Genomic DNA, 26,819 nt, shown 5'->3' with positions numbered 1-26,819 from the left:
CTAATGGCTTCTACTGTGTGTCTTGTGTCTTTCTTCACATCTGTGTCTTGGTCTCCCACTGCCTTTCACCCACCTGACTTTCTTGCTCTGGTTGGGTGCAGGTGTGGCTCTAAGACAGCAGCATCCACAGTGTCCATTGAGGGATCTAGCTGCCTCAAAGTATCTCCCATACTGCCCCAATCTCCCATTCTGAGACTCACGTGTCTCTGTTAGATGAGGAAATGTTGGAAACTCTTTCCAGAGGGTACAGGAAACCTGTACAGGGCAGTTAAGGACAGTCCTCAGAACAGATTAGACCCTTAGTTGCTTTTCAATTTTGAGGGCCAAGGGCAGACCTGCTTCCCATGAACTGGGCAGCCTTACCAGACATGAGCCTGCTATTAACTATCCAGGCAAGGAGGCCTGGGAGACTGGAGGGGGAGTTTTTATAGCAATAGGTGGCTTTTAAAGGTGAACTTGACCCATTCTACCACTAGGAACAGGCCTTGGCATGGTGGACTAGGGTAGGGAAATGTTGCTTTTTAACTGTGTGCATATACTACTCTGATAGAAATATTTGATAAAAGAAGATGATATTATTGTTTTTGTTCTTCCACTGTTCACCAACAGTTCTGAGAAACACAGGCCCTCTACTACTTCCTCAAGCCCTTGTAACAGAGTCTACCCTCTCCAGCAGGGAAACCCAGCACTTCCCCATAGCAACACTATGTGACCCACCTTGACTTTTTTTTCTGCATTGTCCTTTATATATTCTCATTTCCATTTAATTTCACTGTGCTATTGTTCTGTAGGACAAAGAAGGAAAGGAGGAAAGAGTGCTGAGCATCAGGAAACTGACTGAGCCAGACTCCCAGAGGCCAATCAGTGAGGAGCCAATCCCCACATTAGGTTCCAGGATCCCCCATCTAAGCCTGTCAGCTACCCCTACTCCATCCTTAGCAGTGAAGGCAAATGACTTAAAGGATCAGTTCTGACACACTCAACAGGAAACATGGATGTATAGATGCTTTATTCATGCCTAATTCCTTTTTAGCAAGAATTTTAACCAAATTAAATGTTTTATTAAAAATGTATATTTGAAAAAATAATTTAAAAATAAATTTAAAAAAGAAATATATATTTGAACATTTATTCCTATTTTTTTTCTTTTTTGGTAATGGGGCTTGAACTCAGGGCTTTTGCACATGCTACATAAGCACTCATTTTTTGTTTTGAGACAGGGTCTCGTCAAATTGCCAAGGCTGCCTGGAATATGCGATCCTCCTGCCTCAGCCTCCCCAGTCGCTGGGATTACTGGTGTGCCCCACCATGCCTGGCTGTATTTGAATATTTCACATCACAGAATTAATTTCATTCACCTCTGATACCCAATGCTGACAGATATCACCTAACTGGTATCAGTAAACCCAAAGCCAGGCCCCACTGGCCCCCTAACTTTTGTGTCCCCTAGTCATTGAAGAGCTCAGGGTGGCCACGTTTAGCCTTCAGCCCCATTTGGCATGCTGGGCATTAGAGCTCCAAAGGCTTCTCTGCCATGCTGATCCTGTCCCTCCTGGCATAGCCAGTGCTCCAGAAATTATCATAGGGCTGTCCCTGCAGGTGGGGTTGCCCAGATGATTGATTTCTGGGTCACGGGAGTGTCCTGCAGATAACTAACCTTACTATCATTCTTCTCCTTTTGACTCCCCATATTCCCAGCCCCACCTTGTCCCCTATGGCATCCTCACATCTGTGTTAAAAACAGGGACATCTTGATGCTTCCTTTAAATGTCTCTACCATACTGATTGCTCTGAAAGCTAGGACCATGACCTTTTCTGTAGAGCACTAATTTCCACCAAATACGTAGTATCATACTTTATATATAGTCAGAAAAGGCAAGCATATGTTGAATCTATGTGCTGTGGATTATGGATTGAAGCTATGATTTCTGTATATATAAAGTTCCTTCTGGGAAAAGCAGCAGTTTAAGATGCTGTGAGTTATTTTGTCTTTAGTATAAGTGAGCACTCTGAAAGCAAGTTCATATTCACGGAAAGAGGGGAAAAAAATAGTTCCTTGTGGTGGAGACAGGGAATGTCACAAAGCAGCAAAAAGTATAGGGGGAGCATCTGTTGCCTGTTCCTGCCCCACAGTCCTGCCTAAGTCCCAGCCCGCCTTTGTTCTTCTCTTTCCACCCTTCATCTCCCATAAACCCCCCCTGGCACAGAGCCACCACTAGCCTATAGAGATCTTTTGTGTAAGTTAGAAAACGCCATCTCTTCTAGGCAGATGCAATCTTGCAGGTGCAGAGCTTGGCAAGCAGATGGTGTCTTTGGGAAAATTAGAAGAAGAAAAAAAGCCCCTCCCTCCGGGCAGTGCCCTGCTGTGGCATAGGACTTGAGAAGCAAACCACTGGTCGATTTCAGCTTCCACGTGTCCCCTCAGCTTCATACAGTGCAAAAACCACACAATGGATGCAGTAGCCCTCACCACCAGCAGCCCTTCTAGTGCCCATCACCCCTTCTGCAGCGCCCCAATCCACCCACATAAGCCTGTTCTTTGCCTTATCCCAGAAAATTCTTGTCTAATGGCTGACTTTCTGGTCTCTGATAAACTAATTCTCAGTAAAAGAGAGGAAAATAACATTTATTAAGCACCTACTGAGTAGAAAGGATGCCACAAGCTTTTCCTATGTGTTTTCTTAACAAATTCTCATATCAACCCTTTGAGGTAGCTATTATTTACCCAGTTTTATAGATGGTGACATTAATGGGGACATCCTAACCCTACTGCTCTTTAACATGTCATTCCACTTCTCTGTGTCTCTGGTTTCCCTCTCCTCCTCCAGGGACTGTTCTTGCTGTATGGTGCCTACCTGGCTGGCCTGACAGACCACGTCAGCTCTCCTCCTGTGAATCAGTCCCTAACAATCATGGTTGGGGTCAACCTCCTGGTACTGGCTGCAGGGCTGCTCTTTGTAGTCACCAGATACTTGCACTCCTGGCCCAACCTCGTCTTTGGACTCACATCTGGAGGCATCTTTGTTTGCACAACCACAATCAACTGCTTCATCTTCATTCCTCAGGTATGCTCTAGGGAGGACTTTGCAGGGCCTGTTCTCTTAGTCACTCAGAGTTTTCTCTGGGCGTGACAGATTGTTTATTTTGTTTTCTGCTGATACCTTTCCATGCCATTTGTTGGAGAGTCAAAAAGAAGGCAAGGGCCCCCTCTGTCCTTCCTTACTGACCTGGGGGAGGACAGCTGTGCTTCTGGTCAGCTAGAAGGGCAGGCCAGAGGAGACTGAGCAATCGCATGGTCTGTTCCTTGGTGGTTGCCTGGTTCCTGCTTTTACACCCACTCTGATTCACTCATTCCTAATTCCCCCTTCATCTTGATAACACTAGTTTTTTTTTTTTTAATAGTCCTGGAGGGAGAAAAAAATTCTTTCTTTCTACTTGAGAGTACAGATTCACTGGGAAAATTTAATTTGGAACTTTGTGATTTAAAATGCTTTTTCTTTCTTTTTATTAGAGGAAAATCTAGAATGTTCCTCTTCGTTTTACAACAGGGAAAAATCAAAATATGATTTATATTATAGGGATTAAGAAGCAGAATTATTCAGACAGCAAAGAGGAAGAAAGGGGGTCAGAGGACAGGAGAAGGCATACAGAGGCTAGAAAGGAAAGTGATGGTAATTGTTGCCACAGTGCACTAGCAACCCTGAACACATCTATCCAAGCTCACAAACGCAGCAGCAGGCACTTTGCTATTTCCCTCCTGGTCCTCCTTTCCTTTTCCTGAGGCCTCCCTCATCCCTCTCTTCCCTCAGGTCCCCATTCTGGTTCTACTGCAGCTTCCAGGTGACTGAACTACTTCCTCATGAGAGAGCTAACCCATCATTGCAGCATCAGCTAATGGCAGATTTCAGTGTATTTATCTAAGAAAAGAGTATACTTTGGGGCATGATGACATGACACAAGCATGAGCCAGTTACTGTTCTTCCTGTTCACAAATTCTCATTAAAATATTCAACAAAATCAACAAATAAGAAAAAATTAACAGGATGAGAATCCAAGGATGGGTGTTACATCTATGTCAGAAATTGGAGGAATTTTTGCTGAATCTTCATGTTGTAAGAACTGGATTGAAGACGCCATTGAGAGCAGATACTTAATTGTCCAGGATGTAGCAGAAATGGGCTCTGAAAAGCAAAGACTGTTCCTCCCTGGAACATGGGGTAAAGGCAACAAGGAGGGGCCTTTTTGGAAGCCTCCCCTTGGGCCCTGTGGCCAACTTTATTGATTGGTAACCTCTTTGCCAACACCTTTCTTCCTTGCTTATCTCCACTTCTTAGGCTGGAAGAGCTAAATATTTGTTTGCTAGGCTCCTAGACAGGCAGAGGTATTTCTGTGATACTGTTTGGAACACTAGAGGCTTTCTGGGAGACTTCTGAGAGAGCTTTTGTTTTCCTAAAAAAAAAAAAAAAAAGCAATAAGCATGGTTAACATACCCCTTTTCTCTTCTTCCTGTTTTGAATATATGTGATACCTGAAGCCATGGCAGCTGTATTGTAAACATTATGGAAAGACCAGGAAAATATATTTATTTTACTGGAAAAATATAGTTCTTTCTAAGTAACACAAGAAATTCAAGGGGAAGGACCTATGAAGGAAACCTGCAATTCACAAAAAGAGAATCACAAAAAGGATGGGGTTGTAGCTCAGTTGGTAGAACATTTGCCTAGCATGTGTGAAGCACTGCATTCAATCCTCAGCACCACATAAAAATAAATAATAAAATAGAGGTATTGTGTCTGTCTACAACTTAAAATTTAATATTTTTTTAAAAAAGAGAACCACAAAAGCTGAAGATTTGTAGAAGGTGCCTTTCTCTGAAGTAGAACTAAAGTTTTTAGAAACTATATTATTTTTCTCATCAATAGGATTCAAAGGATATTGCCCATCTTCAACAAAAGCAAACCATCATGCAAAGAACATAGTCTTAAGTAATGAAATATTAAATAGGGATGAAAATATGGTGTTAAAATTTTAAATCCCAACCAAAGCACTGAATAAGCAATTGGACAGTGCAAAATATTGAATTAGTAAATGAGGGAAACAGAAAACAAGAAGACACATAAAAGTGAGAGACCAGATAAGAAAATATAATGATCAGGTCTGAGGATACAATGTAGAGGTAATGGGAATCTTTGAAAGAGGACAACATAATTTGGGGGCAGAAGTAATTATCCAGGAACTATCAAAGGAAAACCTTCCTGATCTCAACAAGACCCCCATCTGTGCAAACCAGCAACCTCAGGTATGCGGCTCTCACCTACATCTTTCCTCCCCCGCCCTCTCACCACCACACTCTAGCATCCTAAGCCTTAGCCAAGCGGCTTCAGCTTCCTCTGGTTGAATCCTCAGCACCTAGGACAGTAGTGACTCCAGGTGCACTCCCCCTACCATGAACACATAAAGCAGGATGACAAACAGCAGACGTCTGACTTCCACGTCTTAATTAAGCAAAGAGCCCTTGGTTTTTTGAAGAGGGAGTGGAGATGGGATCGTGGGGCACAGGAACTGTGTGGATGGACCGACGGCCGTCGCCTTTCTCTTTCCTTCTGCCTCACTACCCCCTTTCCTCCTAGCTGGCTTGAGCTTCTTTTCCCTGTATCTCTCTTCTGTTTTCTTTCTCACTTTCTTCTCTTGAGCTGACCATGATGTGAGACTAAAAAAATATTTTTATTTAAGTCTGTCGTATTTGAGGTTTAGGAGATACATTCTTTTTCAAAATGTAAAAATGACTGTCCTCAAACTGATTTCCCTCCCTGTCCTTTGGTAGAAAAACGACTCCCCCTCTGAGGTTTGGACTGTGTTTCCCCAGGATAGTAGGACAGCTGAGTAAACTGGGAAAAGTGTGCGAGGGGAGCTCTACCGAGGGCGGGGCGGCGGTCGGGTCGCAGTGTGGTGTGTCCTCCTGGCTGACAGCCTCCAGGCTCCGCTGGGATGGGTGGGGCTTGTGAAAGCGAAGGCACAGATGCCCCCAGTGGCCTCTAGGCGGCGCTAGAGAGCCGGTGAAATGGATGACAAGGAGGCGAGGGGACCCAGCAGCCTTCTACAAGGGCACTCAGGAAATGCCTAAGTGTTTGTGCCAAGCACTGAGGTCATCACCAGCAATCAGCCAACCTTTGCTTTTGTGACCCGAACATGAACCATCCCCCACCCTCCATTTCCTGTGTGAGGCAGTCGGTCAGAGACGGGACACTGTGTTCTCCTCTAACCCCCAAAGCGTTTCACCTGCTCCTCCGTGAGCATATTTAGGACTTTCTACTCTGCCTTATGGTTATGTCTGTGTCCCAGCACCCCTGTTAGACTGGAGAGCTTCTTAAAGGGAAGCTTCTTTCTCTTATTCTTGTATCCGTCCAACCCATTTCTTAGCTGCTGGAAACCTGCGTGAAATGCATGGCCCCACCTCCAAGGTAATGGGGAGCAAACACGAAAGGAATTAAAATCTTGAGGAAAGCTTTACACAGAGCTGGGGAAGGAGAACTCAGTGATGACATCTCAACAAATGAGGTGTTTGCAGTCAGTCTTGAAGGAACAGTAAGAGTTCTCTGAGCAGATGGGGGAGGGACAGTAGGTGACCTTTCAGATGGGATAACACTGATCCGAGGTGTGAGTCAGAGGATGTAATGTATGTATGTTTGGAATACCCTAAGTCTTCGCTGGTTTTGCCCCACAAATGGTAACAATAGGAGAGTGGCAGGAAGTGAGAGAGGTGTATTTGGTGAGCTTCTGAAAGCTGCGCAGTAACCTGCTGGAGACTACACATTTAACACACACCCCGCCCCCATAGTAGTTTCCTGTTAAGGCTGCAACAAATTACCACAGGCTTAGCAGCTTAGAACAACACAAATGTATTATCGTACAGTTCTGGAGGTCAGAAATCTGAAGTGGATCTTATTTAACTAAAATCAAGGTGTCAGTAGGTCTGACTCCTTCTGGAGACTCTTAGGGATGATCTGTTTCCTTGTCTTTTCCAGCTTCTGAGGGCCACACACATTCTTTGGCTCAAGTCCCTTCTTCTACTTCCTGAGCCAGCAGTGTGGCATCTTCTGATCTCTCTCTCTGCCCACCCCATCTCCCTGTTTCCATCTCTTTCTCCAACTCTAATCCCTCTGCCTCCCTCTTAAAAGGACTCCTGTGATTACATTGAACCAACCTGGATAATCCAGGATAATCTCCCTATCCCCAAATCCTTAATCACATTTACAAAGTTCATTTTGCCATGTAAGGCAACATATGCACAGGTTCCATGGATTCAGAGACAAATGAGCATCTTTTGAGGGGCCATTACTCAGCTCCCACACCCACATAGCCTAGAGGCTGAGAAAACAAGAATGGGCCTGTCCTGAAGGAAGCGCTTTACAACCTGAGAATTATTTACAGCTATAATCCAGAAACCCTGAAGGGTCAAGTTTTAATTGCCAGGACCTTCACAAGTGAGGAATTAAGCTTGGCTGCACCCATCCCACTTAGGGAGACACCAACCCAAAGCCCAGAAGTGCCCTGATGCCCATATTTACCTATTTTGGCAGCCCTGCAGAAAGGGCTCAGGCTCAGAGTACTGGGGGCAAAGGGAAGAGCTGTACTACCAAGGAAAGGGGGATGCTGAGAGGAACAGACAGCCTGTGGCACTGCCAGGGCATTGTTTAGAGAATGACTTTAGGAGGTCTGCTCCATCCACATAGGACCAAAGAGGGACATGGGCTCCTGTAGCTTCTTAGTGCAGCAGTGAACCCCTCACTTGGCCCTTTGGGAAGGGCTCCGAGAGGGAGGTTCCTGGCCTTTCCCAGGCCACACAAACTCCTGATACCATGAAGACATGTGCTGAGTCAACACAGGACCAAGAGGACTTGGGTGAGGAGGTGGTACTGAAATTAGGAGTGAAATCCAGGATCCTATCTGAGATTTATGGAATTTAGGTTATGCTCCACATTCAAGAGTTTAGTAAATGTTTGTTGAGTGACCGAGGAAATCCAAGGTCTCCTTTTGAGGCTATCCATAGACACTTCAACAGCATTCCTCAAAATAATATGCCAGAGTCCTCAATGTCCATCACTAGGACACTTAGTTTTGGGGATTCCTTAAGGAAAGAGAAAAGCCTCCACTACTGTGCCCCATCAATCCACATTATGGGCTTTCACAGGTAGGCACATGTCCCAGAAGCTCCAGAGCAAACCCCTATTTGTGAATGTGCACCAGCTCCATCCCTATTAAAGGGAACCAGCCCATGCTTCTACAGATTGTTCCTCAAGGTCAGTCTTGCCAAAGAATTTCCCCTAGGACCTCACAGCTAACAGTCTTCTCTTCATCACTTGTGGAGGGATAGGCAGTGTGGCTTATTGACCTGGTTACAGCTGTGGGTCTGCCACTGACTTCCTGTGTGAGCTTAGACAAGTCACACTCCTACTGGAATCTTTCCTCATCTGTCAAGGGAAAGATATGGCCATGTGTCAGACCTAATGTCCATCATTTTTGTTGACTTCTGTGGGTTCCTATCTATTGGAGCCTTGCTCATTTATTAGGATTAGAAGACCACTCACAAGAACTGGGTTCCCAACATCAGGAAGCACATTATTACTCAGCAAATAAAAACTGATGAACAGCAGCTACACACAACTAGAAACAGTTTCATTTGAAACATACACTGTTTAGAAAGCTTAACCTCCTAAACTCTGGCTTTAAAATATGGTTCTAGGAGTATACACATCAACTCTGGTTCTCTTTGATCAGTTTGGCAATCAGTAGAAGAGCTAAAGTTATTCATTCCTTGTCATCTTCTTCCTTGGGCATTTTTAAACTGTTATTATAGGTTTAACATTATACTTTCTATCACTCCTGTCTACAAGCCCTCCAGAGCAAAGGACATTTTGAGGAGAGAATGGTCTGTGCCTATGTGTATCGGTGACAGTGTCATTCCTTGGTGTTTCTGAGAAGTGAGGGAATGTGTCTCTGGGTGTGTAATTAAATAAATAACATGTGTTCTTTTTTTTTCTAACAGCTGAAGCAATGGAAGGCATTTGAAGGGGAAAACCAAACAATCAGACACATGGCCAAATATTTCAGTACTCCCAGCAAAAGCTTGCATACCCAATTTGGTGACGAACAGACCTGCCACCTGAGAGGAGAGAAGAGCTCCATGGAGAGGCTCCTCACAGAAGTAAGCTGCATCCTGCCTGGCAGATTCCTGTAAAGAACTCCAGTCATGCACTGGTGGGCCCCATGGGCTTTCATGGCCAACATTCCCCCACTTTCCCAAACAGCAAGCAAAACCTCTACATTGTCCCAGTGACTTTGTACAGGCAATGAACAGGTGTATATTTAGTCATTTTTAGTGTCGGGCATTGTACTAAGCTCTGAAGAACAAAACACAGTTCCTACCCTCATGGAGCTTACAGTCTAGTAGAGGAAATGGATATTGATTAAATGAACGTGTAGTCATGAATTGTGGTAAGAATTATGAAGGAAAAATTGGGGTAGTAAGTCAGAATAATGGGTGGTGGGGACAAAGAGACCTATCACTGAAAGTAAACAGAAGTACAAACTGACCAGGCAAAGAGTACAGGAAAAGCATTCCACAGAGAGGGAACAGCATTGTAAAGGCCCCAAGTTATAGTGGACCTCAGCATCAGTGTGATACATTCTTTCTTTATATAGACTATTACCCTCATAGCCAAGATCCCACAGGGCCCTCACTGTCCCTGCCAGGTACTAATGGGAGAACTCAATCATCCCGTGACCCTAGAAAACCCGACCTGTCTACAGATATGAAAGGGCACTGAAACAAGGGCCTCTGAATATCACTACAGCACCAAGGGGGGTTGGACAGCCCCAGCCCTTCTTTCTTCTATTCTTGAGCCAGAGTTGGCCCCTCTCCCAGACAAACACAGTGTGGGCTTGAGGCAAGCACGTGGAAAAGCTTGAGGACTACATTCCTCAGGAAGAAGGCATGGGGCCCAGGGGAATTAGTCAGTATTTTGACACTAGCTAAATTACAATCCATGTCTTTTTCTGTATAGATTATACCTGGATAGGTGCTATTTGGCAAACTGTACTTTTTGTAATAGGACTGCCCTTTGTTATTAACAGTCCTGGTGAGAGGATGGTATGTTGGAGACCTAAGAAGCCCCAGAGAAGGAGGGCTGAACCTGCCCAGGCACCCACAGAGCCTGCCCCTCTGGTCTCCCACATCATACCCTTAGCCCTGGGCCTTTTCTGTCCATCACAGTACATTTACTTACTATTTATTAAACACTCAGGACATTATTTCAAAACTAGACTTCCCCCACCTGGAAAGGGAGTGACATTGCCTTTGATGCTCTGTGAATTCTTCAAAGAAGCATTTTTTTCCCCTCCAGCTAAACAGAAGGCCAGAAACTTGGCTAGAACAATCTGGATAGTTTTCATTTATGATCAGCTAATGCTGGGATGGCCGCGTGGACTGACTCTTTAGCCTTATGGTAATTTGTGACGTGCTTTTTGTACCTCTGCCGTGCTGCCATTTCCCACACAGTAACTGAATCTGCTCTTCCAAAAGGTTGCCTTGAGTCCGTGGAGGAAGGGCTGGAATGGATGCAGATGCATAGGCAGTAAAAAGCTGGCCTCCCCAGCACCTGCTATGTCTTTCCAAGAACAGGCCTGAGCACCAGCAGTCTGCCTTGGGCCCATGGCAAGTGAGAGAGAGAGAGGGTCTCACATGGGCCTCCCGGAAGCTAGCAGTGCATGATGAATAAGTACAAATACCTCTGGAAGCACAACGTGGGCACAAGCCCTGACTCCAGCAGTTTTCTCCTTACACAGCTTTCTGTCCAGCCCTCGTGCCTTTCTCGTTCTTTCCCATGATCTAGGCAGTCCATCTTCTCCTTCCTGCATCCTCTTGTTCCGATGGCCAGGGATCCCCTGGCTGTTAGGGTTAACATCTGTCACTGACCACCCAGCCTGTGTGAAGGCAGCAGAGAGAATCTTCCCAGAGGCTGAGGAGCCTCCCCTCCATACTCTGCCACAGAGGATACCTGCCTAACCTTTTTCTTCCTAGACCCAGAGATATGAAAGGTTGATTCTGTTGCTCCTTATGACCTTCACCCTATGAGAAAACACCTGTTGGCCTTTTGCTCCCTCAGTGCACCAAAAGTAATAATTAATACACTCATTTAAAAACAGCTGTCACTGGAGGTCAGATTTTGTCGTCATGATAGCCTCTAATTAGAATGCAGCCATGGTGGAAAAAAGAGTCCCATTTCCTTTTCTGGAAGAAGGGAAATATACTGTTTACCCTGATGTTTCTAAATCTGTCGCCAGCCAGCTTCAGATGTTTGCTTAACTGGGAGGAGAGTATTCTTCCCGACTCAAGGTTTAGACTATTTTCCTACACTCGGAGAAGTTTTCGCATAAGGCACAAAAAGGTAGTGCTCAGCTTTCACCCGCTGGAGTGATGGTCATCAACCGATGACTATTTCCTGACTCCGTGAGGCAGTCAAGGCCTCCTGAAGCCCAGGAGTGCTGGCAGGTGACAGCAGGACAATGTACAGGGTGAGCTTTAGGAGGAGGGGTTGGTGGAGGAGGGAGAGGGTTGGGGTCTCCTGTGCAGCCACCCCAGCCTCCCAGGAGATCCTCAGGGAAATCTGGCACATCCCAGACATCAGGAAGAGCCTGAACGTTCTCCTGTTACTCATTTGCTCTGCTCCTGCTGAGCCTTGAGTCATCCACACTCACCCAGCTACGCCCAGACCTTCCCAGCTGCCGGGAGGGAGAGAGAACTGTCAGGCAGGTGCTCAGCTGAAGTCCCTTCTGCCTGATTCACGAGTCACTCACTGGGCCTGGCTTCTCTCCTGATGGTAACGAAGTAGACTAAACCAGAATGAAACTGGGAGTACAAAATCTGTCAAAAAAAAAAAAAAAACCTCTTTCCTGTTTATGCACAGGGGGTTGCAATGGGTCTGCCTGGGGGGTTGCTACCAGGTTATTTGTCTATTTTATTTCAGTTACTACCCTGAAAAGATCATTTCTAAGCAACTCTTTCATGTAAATTCAAGAAATGACCACAGGCTGGGTCCATGAGAAACTTGTTAGTTATCCTAAAAAAAGGGAATACCCTTTATTTCTAGAACTTGAATAAATGGATGTCCAAATGCTCAGCTTTAGCCTCTAAAGAGACAGCAACAAAGAGGCAGTATTTGGGCCTTCAGACAAGCCCTTCCTAGAACACAGCACTTCCGTTACTGCCTTCCCCAAACCCTTGACCCTGTATCATCTGCCCTAAGACCATTCATTAGGATCTCATCCCTACTTCTCTGCCTTGGAGCATCAGAATTTTCCAAACATGGAAAGACAATCCCCTGTTGCCCCACAGGCAGATGTCCAGAGTGCAGTCACACCCGGTACACCCACTGCTGATCCTCCTCCTCCTTCCTGCCCCACAAATTTACAGACAGAATGGGTACACCTCTGCAGCTGTCACCTGCCAGCACTCCTGGGCAAAGCCTGTTTATCCACTACCATTCACGCAATGGGCAGGCAGCTCAGTTGCAGAACTTCCTTTCCCCAATTTCATTCATCTTCTGCCCTCCATTCTATAGTTACTGAATCGAGTACCAGAGACTTAGGCCCAATAATCATTTTTTTGTTTGTTTATTTATTTGTTTAAAGCTTCTGCAATAATTGTGATGCACATATTCCTTTAGGAGATATTGATGGTTGACCTTGCCACATGGTAGCTTTCGCCTCTCACCCCCAGAGGTCCAGCCTGGGAAGGTGGTCGTGACACAAACCCGAGATTCTTCCCATTAGCTCCTCCTGGATCCAGTCAGATTTGGCTCAGGAATCTCCTCTCTTCTCCCTGTTCTTCCCATTTTCCAAGCTGCTTAGCAAGAGGCAAACTACTTATTTCCCTATTTGTACCTCCCTAGGAGATGTGTTTCAGATTCATCTGTGGTTGACAAAATTGTGAGAAATCCAGAGTGAGACCATCCCAAACCCCTTGAGACCAGTGTCCTGCAGAGTAAGCTGAGCCTCTTGGTTCTGGGAAAGAGTGAGAAGATGCTGCAGCAGCCAGCAACAGACAGATGGGGCTCCTCTCTCCTCACAGTGCCATAGCCTGGGGGATGGAAGGGGAGATGAAGATCATAGCAACAATAAATCACAGCAGCCTTGATTGAACACCTTCTGTCAGTTATTGTGCTAGGCACTTTGCTCGCTTTGATTCATTTCTCCTGGTGGAGGCACTTTCTTGGAACCAGTACATTGGAAAAACTGGGATTTAAACCAAGGTCTTCGGATGCCACACTTTTTCCATCGTAGGAGGCAGTGTAGAACCTGTAGCATCATCTTTGGTTGATGATTTGCTTTTATTTTACAGAAAAATGCTGTGATTGAAAGCCTGCAGGAACAAGTAAACAATGCCAAAGAGAAGCTGGTGCGGCTGATGTCTGCTGAGTGCACCTATGACACCCCAGAGTGGGCTGTCCCACCCACCTCTTTCCAGGGCCAGGATGCCCCAGCTGCAGCCTCTGCTCATGACCTGGCAGCTCAGGGACCTTCAGAATGCCCCTCTGCCTCTCAGGATGATGTGGGCAAAGCTACCCAAGACTCCCAGTGCACCTCAGCGCCCTCCCCACACATGCAGAGCCTCAGGACACCTGCAAGGGACACCAGCTCCTCCCCAGGCCAGAAAATGCCTGACTTGAAAGACTTTTCTGATCATCCAGACTTGGGTTGTAGCCAGAAGCCACAGGCTGAGCAAAGACAAAATCTAGAAAGAGAAGACCAGGGACCTGAGGCCCCCAGCCAGAGTGTCATACTAAGTGGAGGGGCCTCTGGTCTCCAGAGACAAAGGCAGGGCTCAGAGGCTTCCCCAGAGAGAGTACCTGGGGTCAGTTCAGCAGTCAGGGAAAAGCTTCAGGAAGTCTTACAAGAGCTGGACCTGGGCCCTGAGGCTCCCCTCTCTGCCTCCCCATCTCGTCCTCTGCAGCTCTGGAAAAGCAGTGCTGCCCACAGTCCCCAAAAGATGCCCCTTTCCAGGGAGCTGGGCTTCAGCCCATACATAGTGAGGAGGAGGCGGGCAGCTCAGCGGACCCGCTCACACTTTTCTGGCTCTGTACCCTCCTATGTGTGGCATCAGGCAGACAGGACTGTTTATGGGGCACACAGTGGGCTGAATGTGCAGAGTGGGGACAACCGCAGGCTGTACCTCCAAACTGCTGATTCTAAGGTACTAAGGCTTTCTTCCAGGAAGCCTTTACTACTCCCAGATCCTCAAGGGAGGCCAGGGCCCCTGGAGGGCAGCAAACACCGGACAGAGCCCCAGGGGGCTGAAGAGAGCCAAGCAGCCTTTCCTCACCAGCCTTCTGCCTCTGCTCAGGCACAGAGTCCCACTGCCCCACGCCTTCCCCGCTCACCAGACCTGCCTGAGCAGCAGCGGCTTCGGCCCCCAGGTTACCCTGGCTGTCCCTTCCTATCTTCTCAGTGCAACTACCTTGACACTGAGTCCAGCAGCTCAGATGAGTTCTTCTGCCACTGTCACCGACCCTACTGTGAGATCTGTTTCCAGAGTTCTTCTGACTCCAGTGACAGTGGCACATCAGACACTGATCCTGAACCTGCTGGGGGGCTGGTCTCCTGGGAAAAACTGTGGGCCCGCTCCAAGCCCATTGTGAACTTCAAAGATGACTTGAAACCCACGCTGGTATAAACATCAGCAGGGGTTGGTCTGGATATAAAGGTCAGACCAGCTGGAGCCTACAGGAGGAAAGCCAGATCCTGGTTTGGGGAACAGACCTGAGCAGCTCTGTGTTTGAGCTGTGCTCTCTGTTACCTTAAGAACTTCTTGATCATACAAAGAGATATTACCTGTCTTGCTACTACCTCACAGCATGACTGTCAATGACTCCAGTTGAGTGACTAGAAGATACCAACTCCTTGAATAAAAAGAGCTAAATGAGCACATGGAATTTTCTGTCCAGGTCAGCCTGCATTCTACAAAATTCTTAATATACCACCAGGTGGATGACCGGATGGACAGGAAAATGGAGAGATTTCTGCAAAATTTAAGTTGTAGACTGTGACCCATCAAACTGATCTTTTGATGAACACATCTTCCAGGAGAATAAATCTCCTATGCCAGGCATCCCAGCTATTTAGGAGGCTAAGGCAGGAGGATTGCGAGTTCAGGCCCAGCCTGAGCAACTTAGTGAAGACTTCAGCAACTTAGTAAGATCCTGTCTCAAAATAAAAATAAAAAGGGATATGGCTTGATCATGGAGCACCCCTGGGTTCAATGCCCAGTATCAACAAACAAACAAACAAAAAACAGATGAATCTTCTACATCTTTGGTCCTTTCAAACCTGGAGGGTGGATTTCTTTCTACTGAAGGTTGTAAACATCACCACCCATGGATTCCAGCTTCTAATCAGACGCACCCCAGAGGTCCCACCTAGCCCCACTGTTCCTTTTCCTTTCCATCCACCATCAATGGCATCTCACCCACCATCATCCCCAAGACAGTCCGGTCTCCATGTGCCCACAGGTGACCCAGTTCTCTTTCCTGGACTAAAGTAGTACCAGAGACCAGGAGTGTCTTCTGATCCTGAAGCCCACCCCCTGACTCTCCCAGTGCTGCAGTGACGTGCTGGGAAGCACATGCAATTTCTGTTGGGATAGGGAGGCCCTGCTGGTCGAGAGGTACTTTAGTCTTATTGGGTTTACATGACCATCAAAGATATATAAACCTGGAAACAAAATGGGGATGGAGAGAGAGAGAAATGGATGACAAGAAGGCTAGAAAGAAAACAGGTTGTGAAAATTTCACTTGAGTCTGACTCAAATTTCAGTAATTCCTACGATCATCCCGTGAAGTAGACACTCTTATTTTTACAAATGGGGACTATGAGGCTTAGATAAATGAGATGATTTCCCCAGTATCACGCTGTTGAAGAACTGACACACAGCTCCTGAGACTCCACGTTGGTGGATTTCCCTAGGGACACGTCCTTTACTCAGTCTTCTGGGAGTGGCAGGTGAGGCTCGTCAGACAATCAAGCAAGGGTGGTGTGAGAAGCTGAGATGGGCTCACCCCACAGTCCAGGATAACAAAACTGGGTCTCTCTCTCCCTCTGGAAGCAGGCCTCCACTTCCTCCCTGCTGCAGGGCACACCTGCACCTCTGAGGGACTCAGAGAATTGGTAAAGGACAAGTGCCAGGAGCTCATCCACCACCAAAGCCACAGGGAGAACACAGCTGGGTCCACTTTGCTTGATGCTGAACTGGTTGATGTTTACAGGCTGTCCCCTGCTCGCGCGCCCACGCAGGCATCTGTGGGTGTGCACAGGTTTTCATGAAGGAGTTTGGGCCTCAGAAAGGAATGTTGGGCACTAAATTTCTCACAGATTTATCAGACTCTAGTGGCCTGCAGATACCTCATGACCCCTCTGATGCTGGACTTCCTGTAGGCCCTCCTGGTAGCACAGCTTCTTTTATTGCCTACTTTTAAATACAGATTTCATAATTTATTCTGTGTGTGGGTTTGTAGTTTCTGTGTGTGTTGTTTGTGTGCTGTCAAGTGGTGCCTTAATAAAAACAAACAAAAAGGAATGACTCCCAAGGCAAGTCTCCTCTGAAATTGCAGTCTTGGGCCAGGGAGGAGGGACCTGAGTAAGACTCAGCCACCCAAGGAAGAGGAAATGGAGAAGCCATCAGAATTGCTGCTAGGTCCCCATGGTTCCGGAGTGCTACTTCTGCCAAACGTCCAGTGTAACAGGTTCTGTGTGGTATCCCTGTGTAGCTCCCTCTCCCAGAAGTGCCCCCCACCCCTCCCAATAGAGGAAATGTTGGCGACCCTAGACTCCTGGGGGGCCTGTGGCTGGCTTCACCTCCTTCAGCTCCCCTCCTCCCAGTATGCCGCCACTCGAGGCCTATTGGGGGTTAATGTGGAACCTGCGGTCTCAGCCTGGCCATCTTTTTAGCCCCTTACTCTGCTTCTAGACCCTCAGTCCCACCGTCACAGCCTTTCTACATCTCCATCTTTCTTCCATCTAGAAATTTTTTCCTCACTTTGTGTACCTTGTGAATTAGTTCTCCTTTAAGACCTAAATGGAGCATACGTCTCTCTTTGGTCTTTCCTGAGTATCCCCTAATAAAATTGACTGATCCCCTGGTGAAATGAGAGGGATGTTTAAGGGTTCATATTTTGGATTCAACTGTATACAGACTTGTATCACCTATTTCATCTAGAATGACTTTGTAAGCTGTGCTAGATCTGATTGAAAAGGCGGGGAGTCCACCCCACATATTCCTTATTTGTCATTTGGTTCAAAAGCCGTGTACCAACCACCATGCCTACCTGCCCCAAAATATACCACCACCACCTCTTCTCCTTTCCAGCTCCCTTTCTAAAGCTTTTGCCCAAGACCGGCTAATCCATGATGAAATTCTTAAAGGGATGAGTGTGCCATGACTTTTGGCACACTCTTGGTTATGCTCTTGAAGAAAGGGCAGTAAATTATGTGAAGGAATCCTGGGGATGTAAACATTGCCTCTGCTGCCGTCATCCAGGCTTGTCTGTTGGTCCTAAGTGTACCATGGAGCCAGGTCTCATTCTGACCCCAGAAGATGTTCTCTGCTGATTGAAAATCTTGGGGTTCATAACAAAGTCTCTCCCAATCTCCTGGCCTGTCCCAAGCCCTCTTTCCTTAAAGGATCAACTTATCCCTTTTAAATACAGTTCACAAAGGAAGAAAAACAGAATCAGATGCAGGAAGCATGTTTTTAAATAAATATATCATTTTGAAAGTGGTAAAAGGAAAAGTCAATGCACATTCCATGAAAGTTCTTCGGTGTCTGTATTTATTACATTATATTTAGATGGGTCTCCTCCATGAATTGCAAGTTCCTGAAAGCCTTGTCTTCATGCGTCTTCATGTTGTCTCTCCTCTAGAGCAACCATCAGAGAGCTTTGTCCAAACTATAAGCCCAGCAAATATTCAGTGGGGGGATTTCTGTGTAGACAAACAGGTGAAGCAAAGGAAAGCAAGGAAACAAAGGAGGGAAAAGACCCTGTTCTGGGACTAGAGCTGAGCATCAAAGGGAGCAGAGCTATCTAGGTTCTCTGCCTTCCAAAGAGTTCAGAGCATGAAACATTCAGACTCTGAAGCAGCTGGCTTCTGAAAGTGGTAGTACTCCAAATCTCCTAGCAGGAGGGCTTCTCCTAAAGATGCCACTTTCACAGGCTTGTTCCTGGGTAACAAGCAGTATTAGCTGGAGGACATCTTCACCTTCCTCAGTCTTGCCTTCCTCAGCGGTTTCCCCATTACCTCTGGCTGCTACACCTTACCCAGGAACAGTGTTTGGGCTTCCTTAAGGGGGATCTGCTGCACCAGTGATGTTCAGGAGGCTGACCATCTTCTCTTCAGACTTTGCTCTCCTTCACCTCTGGTACCCACTGTGATATCTTCCTCTCTAAAATGTTCCTGATCTTAGTATCCCCAACCAAACTCCATTTGAAAAGGAATGCCTTGGGTGTTCAGTTCACTATTGAGGCCACCGAGGACAGGAAATGCTGGTGTCACAAGGCAAATAACCTGTTGCAAGCTTGGCGAATCTGGGTCAGGGTTTCCCAAGATGCATGGGCTTGGGAGAGGCCTAGAAAGAGGTCTGTCAGTTCTTAAGAGAAAAGCAAAAGGATAGAAAAAAGAAGGAAAGGGAGACCATCCCAAAGAATGGAACAAGACAAGAGGGAGATTTGGGGATGGAGGAAGCCAGGCAAAGAACACAGGGATTCTACTTGGTTTGGTCAGTAGGCAGTTCGCAGCAGTGGCCTCTCCTTGTAAATAAAAAATGTGCTGGTTTCACTTGCGAGGTGAGAAAGAATGAGGCTCACTCCTGCAAAGAGAGGCAGAGATACCCTTGCAGAGGCCCTTCTTTAGTACATATATGGCTATGGGCTCATTTCTGCATCTCATTTCAGTCCCCACTAGACTGTGAGCTCCCCGAGCCTGGAACATGTTGTAATCATCCTGATGTCCCCCACACCCACTGCTGTACCTCATACATGATTGATGCTCAGTAGATTTTTGCTGAAACAAATAAATCCAGGAAGAAAGGAAGAGTAGCCAGAATAGTCTTGAGGCAGCTCTCAAATGGCCACATGGGAAGCCATACATGACTGTCTCTCTCATCTACTCACATGAAGGACAGCAAGTTGCCAACTCACCAAAGTTCAAATTCTCTGTGATATCTGAAACTTTTTTTTCTTTTGGTCAAGCAGGAATTTTATATGGGTTTCATTCTCTATTAAATTTTGGGCAATAATTTTCTATTCCCACTGCAATGCCTGGCTCAAAGTCCCCCACATGTCTGTGTGGTCTCAGCAAGTTGTCAAACATGGTTTTTAAGTTGTTTAACATTTTTATGACCCAGTTTCACCAACTGTTAACTGGAAAAATAACACCTACCCTATAAGGTTGCTATGACGGCTGAAAGAGTTAATGTGTAAAATAGCTTGAACTGTGCCTGACACACAGCAAGCATTATTAAAGTGTTTGTTTAATAAAAATCAGATGGGAGAGGGGAGAGGAGACACATGAAAGGGTAGTAGTGTAGATAGGATAAAAGCATATCATTTGCATATATGAAATAGCACAATGAAATCCACTAATTTGTACAGTTAATATGTGCTGATATACACATATTAAATTTTATACACATATTAAATACAATTAAAACAAAAAGTAATAATAAAAAGCTGATAAAATGTCTTAGAAAGGTATTTGGAAAACACAAATTTATATTCCAAAATCTTCTTTATGTTTTCTTGCTTTACACCTGAATTCCCTGTCATTGTCTTCAACTTATTTCTGGGGGAACAGCTCTAGCCAAGTGAGGATGGCAATTTGGCTCAGCCCTCTTTTTAGGCAACAGAACTTTTCTCCTGAACTCTTCTTCCCAGTCAAGTGCACTTTCTGTGGGGGAGCACATCCACCTGTAGGACTCAGATATCAGGGCAGGGCCAAAGGGAGTGTGGTTGGAAAATGAGGAAATCTGATTTTTTTTTAAAGGTAGAGCCAAGAGACACAAATAGCTTCCTTTGTAGAAACATTGTGCATTTTGCAATAGAAAAAGATCCAAATATAGAATACCTGCTGTGTGCCACTTAACACTTGTCTCATTTAAGGCTCATAACCACACTACAAAGGAGTCATTGTCTCTTGTTTCACAGATGAGGAAACTTTTAATTGGGAGAGGTTGGGTAAAGAAGAAAGAAACACAATTGGTTAGAGGCTGAGCCAGTGTTTGCACTGAAATCTAACTTGATTCCTAAGCTCTTTTGGGATTCCCCAGTGCTGGTTCCAGAACACGTGCTGCAGGTGTGCTCTTAGAGCCGAGAATGAACTTCTACCTGGTGGGGCAGGGGCTGAGGCTAAGGTTCTCTTTGGACACCAAGTTCTTCCTGGGAGAAGCCAGCTGGGCTGGTTCTGGAGATCTATTGCAAAACGTTCTGTGCTGAGTCATTGAATCAGCATCCTGGAGGTTGGAAAGCAGCTTTCTGAAGCTACCTGGTCCTTTCCACCCACTTCAGGAAGTTCAATGCTGAATACGCATTACACGGAAAACAAACAAGCTACTTGTTTAAAAATACCATAGCCAGTCACCCAAGCTGAAAATGTTTTTTTCCTCAAGCATTGGCACAAAAAGAAATGTTAAACAAGAGACTCAGGAGACCCCACGACAACTAGAAAGAGCTAGAAGGAGTGCAAATCTCAGGTCTGCTGAGACTGGGGTAAAGCCACAGAATGCACGTTCAATTCACACGCCTACTTTGCTGAAAAAAACCTTCCTTGCTCCCCTCTTCCTGCAGGGTCTAACCTCACTGGCTTGAGGTTTGAGGACCCTGCATATGGAGCTCTGCCCTCCATCGTGTTCCACTTAACTACAACTCTCCTAGCTCCTGCCGAATGGGTGTGCTATTTGTTTCCAGACCATACCCTGGTCCAGTTCAGGCTCTACACTTTTGCTCACAGAGCCCCTCTCTCCTTATTCAAACCACCAGCCTGAAATGGCCTCCCCTTCCTCTGATCAGTTCTAGCTGTCCTCATTTGACTTATTAGGCATATGTCCCCCCTGATAGATACATCCCCTTTATTTTTAACTCTTGACATGCTCATAGCTTGTCCTTCCAAATAGATTATCATAGTGTGGATGACAAAAACCACTTTTAATTTCTCACTGCATCTCCACACTATCTTATACAATACCTGATTCCTAATAGACCTCAATCAAGATTTCTGGCTTCATTTTGAAGATGGGCCAACTCTCTTTTTGCTCTCACCTTTCTGTTTGCACCAAGTATCGTGAGCAGATAAAAAGGAATTTGGGGTTATTCATATGGGTGTTAGAAATCAAGATTGAGTCCTAGTTCCCCAGTGATGAAGATGAAAGACCTGAGAAATGCCAAGGCAAGCATACAAAACAAGTTTTATTTAAGAGAGGGACAGAGATTTCTCCAGAGAGAAGGGGGCCTAGAACTGGGTGCCCACAGAAGAGGATGTGTCTTGCTTTTTTACAAATCCCCCACCTTCTCTGTTTTCCTCAGCTTGTGTGCCTCTGGGCAGGAAGGAGCAGCCCTGGGGCAATTGCTTATGCTGGGAAGTGGATTCCCAAGTGTTAGCAACTGGTTGAGATGGAGATGTTAGCAACCCATTTCCTTTTCTTTGATAATCAGCCCTTATCTTTCCAACCTGATTATTTACAATCTACACTGACTACCTGTCCTTCACCCCTGTCTCACTATCTTCTCTCAGATAGTACCTTCTCTCAGATAGTTTAGCATTTCAGAGAATCTCTTCTGTCTCTTTAGAAAAGAGGGAAGCAAACATTTGCTGAGAGCTCACTATGTGCCAGGCACTGTGACAGGGGCTTACATGTACTGCTGGAAGAAATTAAGCTAACAGGCTGGATGATTTATAAAGAATAGAAATGTACTTCTCACAGTTCTCCAGACTGACAGATCCAAGATAAAGGTGCAGGCAGGTTCAGTAGTTTGGTGAGAGCTGCTTCCTCTGGAGAGGAGGACAGCTGTGTCCTCACATGGCAGAAGGCAGAAGGGCAAGTGAGCCAAACACTGTGTGAAGCCTCTATTATAAGGGTCCTAATTACCTTCACAAGGAAGGAGCCCTCATAGCCTAATCATCTCTTAAAGACCCCATCTCTTAATTCCATCACATGGGAAACAACTGAATTTGAGAGGGGATACATTTCAAACCACAGCACTCCCTAAAATCTTAGACCTAATTTCCCCAACATCCTCAAACAACAACAATGAACATTTCTCTGGATGGTGTCTAGCCATGAGCAGTTACAGAGAGGTGAAGGTACCAAGAAAGAGAAAGACCTGGTTAACCTTGCTGTTATTGCTACAGCTCCTTCCACAAAATAGAGTAAAAAAACTGGAAATAGGACGCAGATTCATCCACACATTCTTCTGATGTCACAAGCAAAGATTTTTACCCTCGGGAAAAGAAGCCATACCAGTGGAATGCAGCCAGATGTCTTCTTTCCAGCAGTCACCCTGGTCACTCCAGAGCTGCAGCACCCCATGCTTTGGCCAGAATGACCCGGGCCTGGGGTCAGAAGCCACTGTTGTGAGGTCTAATTCCCCCCTTTTATAAGGATACTAGCCATATTGGATTATGGCCCATCCTAATGACTTCCCTTTAACTTAACTGCTTCTATAAAGTATCTCAAAGATAGCCTTTTTAACAAATGGTCCTGGAAATACTGGTTATCTGTATGTAGAAGAATGAAATTAGACTTTTATCTCTCACCCTGCACATAAATCAACTCAAAATGGACCAAAGACCTAGGAGTTAGATAAGAGACTACACAAGCCTTTTCAAAGAAAGCATAGGGTCATATAGCATATGGGGCAGAGGTAACAACTTTCTCAATATGATTCCTAAAACCTAGGAAATAATGCCAAGAGCTAATAAATGGGATGGAATCAAACTGAAAAACTTCTGCACATCAAAAGGAAACAATTAAGAATGTGAAGAGAGGATCTATAGAATGGGATAAAATCTCTGCTAGCTACTTTCTAACAGAGGATTAACATGAGAATATACAAAGAACTCAAAGACTTTACACCAAAAAAATCAAATAATTAATAAATGGGCAAATTAATTAAGCAGATACTTCTCAAAAGAAGAAATACAAATGGCCAACACATGTATGAAAAAGGTTCAATATCATTAGCAACTAAGGAAGTGCAAATCAAAACTACAATGAGATTTCATCTCACACCAGTCTGAATGCCAGTCATCAAGAATACAAATAATAATAACTGCTAGAGAGGATGTACAGAAAATGGAACACTTTACACTCTTGGTGGAATTATAAATTATACAGAGTTTTCTCAAAAGACTAGGTATGGAACCACCATATGGCCCAGGTATATCACTCCCTGATATTCATCCTGAAGAATTAAAGTCTTCATATTACAGTGATACAGACATAATCATTTTTATAGAAGCACAATTCACAATAGCCAAACTATGGATCAGCCTAGGTGTCTATCAATGGATGACTGAACAAAGAAAATGTGATTATATATATATATATATATATATCCTCAGCCATAAAGAAAAATAAAAAATAAAATTATGTCACTTGCAAGAAAATGGAAGGAACTAGAGACCATCATGTTCAGCAAAATAATAAAACTCAAAAGGTCAGAGGCATATTTTTCTCTCATAAGAGGAAGCTAGAGAAGAAAAAGGAAAAGAAAGGTGGAAGCGAATCTCATGAAAATCAAAGGAATCGGGGGTGGGAGGCTGGAAAGGAGGGGCAATCTCTGAGGAGTGATATGGGCCAAATTATATTGTTATATTGTGTGCATGTATGAATATGTAACAACAAGTCCCATCATTATGTACAACTATATTGCACCAATAAAAAAAATATGGGAGAGTGGGGTTGTAACTCAGTGGTACAGCGCTTGCCTAGCACCTGTGAGGCACTGGGTTCAAGCTTTAGCACCACATAAAAATAAATAAAATAAAGGTATTGTGTCCATCTACAATTAAAAAAAATATATATTTTTTTAAATGTGGGAAAAAAGATTTTAAAAAGACTCTCTTTCCAAATAAAGTCACATTCTGAGGTACTAGGCAGCTTACACATATAAATTTTGGAGGGACACAACTCAACCAATAACAGTGTCCAAATCCAGTTTCCACCTTTCTATCAGGATCCACACAGCAGAGTTTACCTTTTAAAGATTTTGACTCCTTTGACTCCTTTGCAAGCTCCTTGAAGGCAGGAACTCAGTGATTGTTCCCTCCTATTTCTTGAGTCACTCGGGCCAGCCTGGCACCTGGAAGATACTTCATCAATATTAGATTGAGGGCTGAGAGAGAGTCTCTTTCATATCTCTCCTGTTTTTGGTGGTTTGCTGGCAGTCTTTGGTATTCCTTGCCTTATAGAAGCATCACTTTGATTTCTGCCTTCATTCCCACATGGTGTTTTAATGACTCTCTCTCAGCCCTCAAAAGGAACCAATCCTGTCAACACCTCGATCTTGGACCTCTAGCTTCCGGAATTGTTAGGAAATAGATTTCTTTTGTTTAACCTACCCAGTTGTACTACTTTTCTGTGGCAAAATGAATTCTCTAACAAACTAATACTATGCATGGTAAATGTTCATTAAATATTAGCTGGTATTATTAGCTCTGTACACTTTTAATCTAACTGTACTAAGACAATATTGCTTTTACTTCAAATTAAAGGTCATTTTTAAGCTATAAAAAATATTAGATTGAATTCGCTTCTGTCCAAGAAAATTCAGGGCAAAGAATTATGCTGTTTAACCCAGGAAACTAAGAAAGGTTCATAGCCTGCAGCAATTCCTGAAACTCTCTGAGTCAAAGGAAATTATGTTTCCATGACACAGAATCTGACTCTGGATTTCTTAATTAGGGGTATTTGCATGATGAGAGGAGACCTGTTTTCTGAATAGTCATTGCTCTCCTCGCAAATGAATGGCTGCTGCTTCTGACATAAGAATTATCTCTACACTGACTACATGAGTCATATAGAGAGGATTTGGCTCTCAGGAGGGGAAAGAAAAGCCAGAAAGAGGGAGAGTATCTTTAAATAGAGACCCCTATCCAGGATGCACAGGAGAGAAGGAGGGCCCATGGCTCAGCCTCTGGTTGCCAAGTGCAACAGAAACATGAAAGCTTTCTACCATGTCTCCCCATCTTTGAGATACACCAATACTTACCTTCTCACTACTCAATAAAGGAACCCAAGGTCCAGTGCCTACTTGACTCTTTGCCTGCATGGAAGTCCCTGAATCAAATGTGGGAAGCCCAACACCCAACAACCCAGAGAGAAGTCACCCTTGAATGTGAGAGGTGTGGACCAGCACCACCACCCAGCCTGACATTCAATCACATATTGAAGTCTGTGTGCTGGCATTGTCCCCAAGAGACTGTAGATATGTTATCTCAGCGTAGCTATCATTGTTGTGTGAATGGAGACGGCTGTAGACTTGCTTCCATGTTGTCTTCTAAAAAACTACACCTGTTGAAAGAAGATGTCATCAAAGGCTTTGTCAGAGTGGGCAGCACTCTTGAGAATTATTTCTTTAAGAACTAAGAATGAGGAGTCAGTCTCATGGTTAAGCAGGAAAAGGTTCCTATTCTTCTTTTGTACCAACTGCACCTGCATTAGGTGCTCCAGATTGGGCACCAAGCAAAACCTTAAGGGTGACTTTTGGAAGATGACCCTTGAATCTGACGCACATCAACTAGAGATGCAGACAACAGTGAAGAAGAGGATCTTTTCCTCACTTTTCTAGCAGCTGTGAAGAGGTGACTGAAGAACTTCCAAGAATCTGGAAAACAGTTAAAAACAATTCAGGACTTTTAGTAGTGTCTTTGAGGGAATCTTGTCACTATCCCATCAAGAAGTGGCATCTAGAATCGGGGCTGTAGCTCAGTGGCAGAGTGCTTACCTAGCATGTGTGAGGCACACTGGGTTTGGTTGTGTGCACCTCATAAAAATAAAGAAATAAAGGCATTCTGTCCATTAAAAGAAAGAAAGAAAGAAAGAAAGAAAGAAAGAAAGAAAGAAAGAAAGAAAGAAAGAAAGAAAGAAGAGGAGGAGGAGGAGGAGGAGGAGGAATCTATATGTTAGAAATATCTGGTGTTGCAAGAAATCAATCGCATGCTCAAAAGTTTCTTGGCAATACAAACTACTTCTGAGGAAGCTTACAAAACAAATCTAGCAAGCATGGACAGTGGATGGGAAGCCTGCCCAGGTTTTATCCCTAATGCAGCATTGACTTGCTCTGATAGGAGGGCAAGGGGAAGAGCTGTAGTTACCATTGGATCACCTAGTACACCATAGGCATTAGGATTGGAACACTAAGGACAAAGGGAGATATGCTGGGAGGCTCAAAATGAGTACTTTTTAACCATATGGTTTTGTAACTGAGAAATATCCCCACCTAACTAGACGCTGTGAAATTTAGGTTTTAGATGAGAGCAAACACATTTTGTTACATATTAGGAAACTCAGACTATAGATTTAACTTTGACAGAGAAGAAAACCTTAATCTTACATATATTTCCTTCCCTTCAACCTGGATGTCTGTGTGATGGCCTCAACAAATAATGTGGTAGGAGTGATGTCACATGACTTTTCAGGTGAAGTTATAAAAAAGCTTCTGCCTGGCTCATTGTGAACACTTGTTTTGGAGAACAGCTCTGTGTTGTGAGGCAGC

At 44.8% G+C, this 26,819-nt stretch overlaps 1 protein-coding gene across 1 annotated transcript in view; it reads left to right on the top strand.

Annotated features, from left to right (window-relative positions):
- GPR156 (G protein-coupled receptor 156) overlaps positions 1–14,895 on the top strand; it is a gene marked incomplete at its 5' end in the record, with an annotated part of 70,002 nt that extends 55,107 nt beyond the window's left edge. The window contains 3 exons of the mRNA XM_081302225.1: positions 2,829–3,065; positions 9,047–9,205; positions 13,400–14,895. Coding sequence (XP_081158351.1) covers positions 2,829–3,065; positions 9,047–9,205; positions 13,400–14,731 — 1,728 coding nt within the window. The 3' untranslated portion in view covers positions 14,732–14,895. The remainder of the gene's footprint in view (positions 1–2,828; positions 3,066–9,046; positions 9,206–13,399) is intronic.
- Positions 14,896–26,819: the final 11,924 nt, after the last annotated feature.

This window comes from Spermophilus citellus, assembly GCF_964194105.1.
Source record: "Spermophilus citellus genome assembly, chromosome: 7".
NCBI lineage: Eukaryota > Metazoa > Chordata > Mammalia > Rodentia > Sciuridae > Spermophilus > Spermophilus citellus.
The sequence above is the reverse complement of the archived record's forward strand: the minus strand, read 5'-3'. Positions and strand labels throughout refer to the sequence as shown.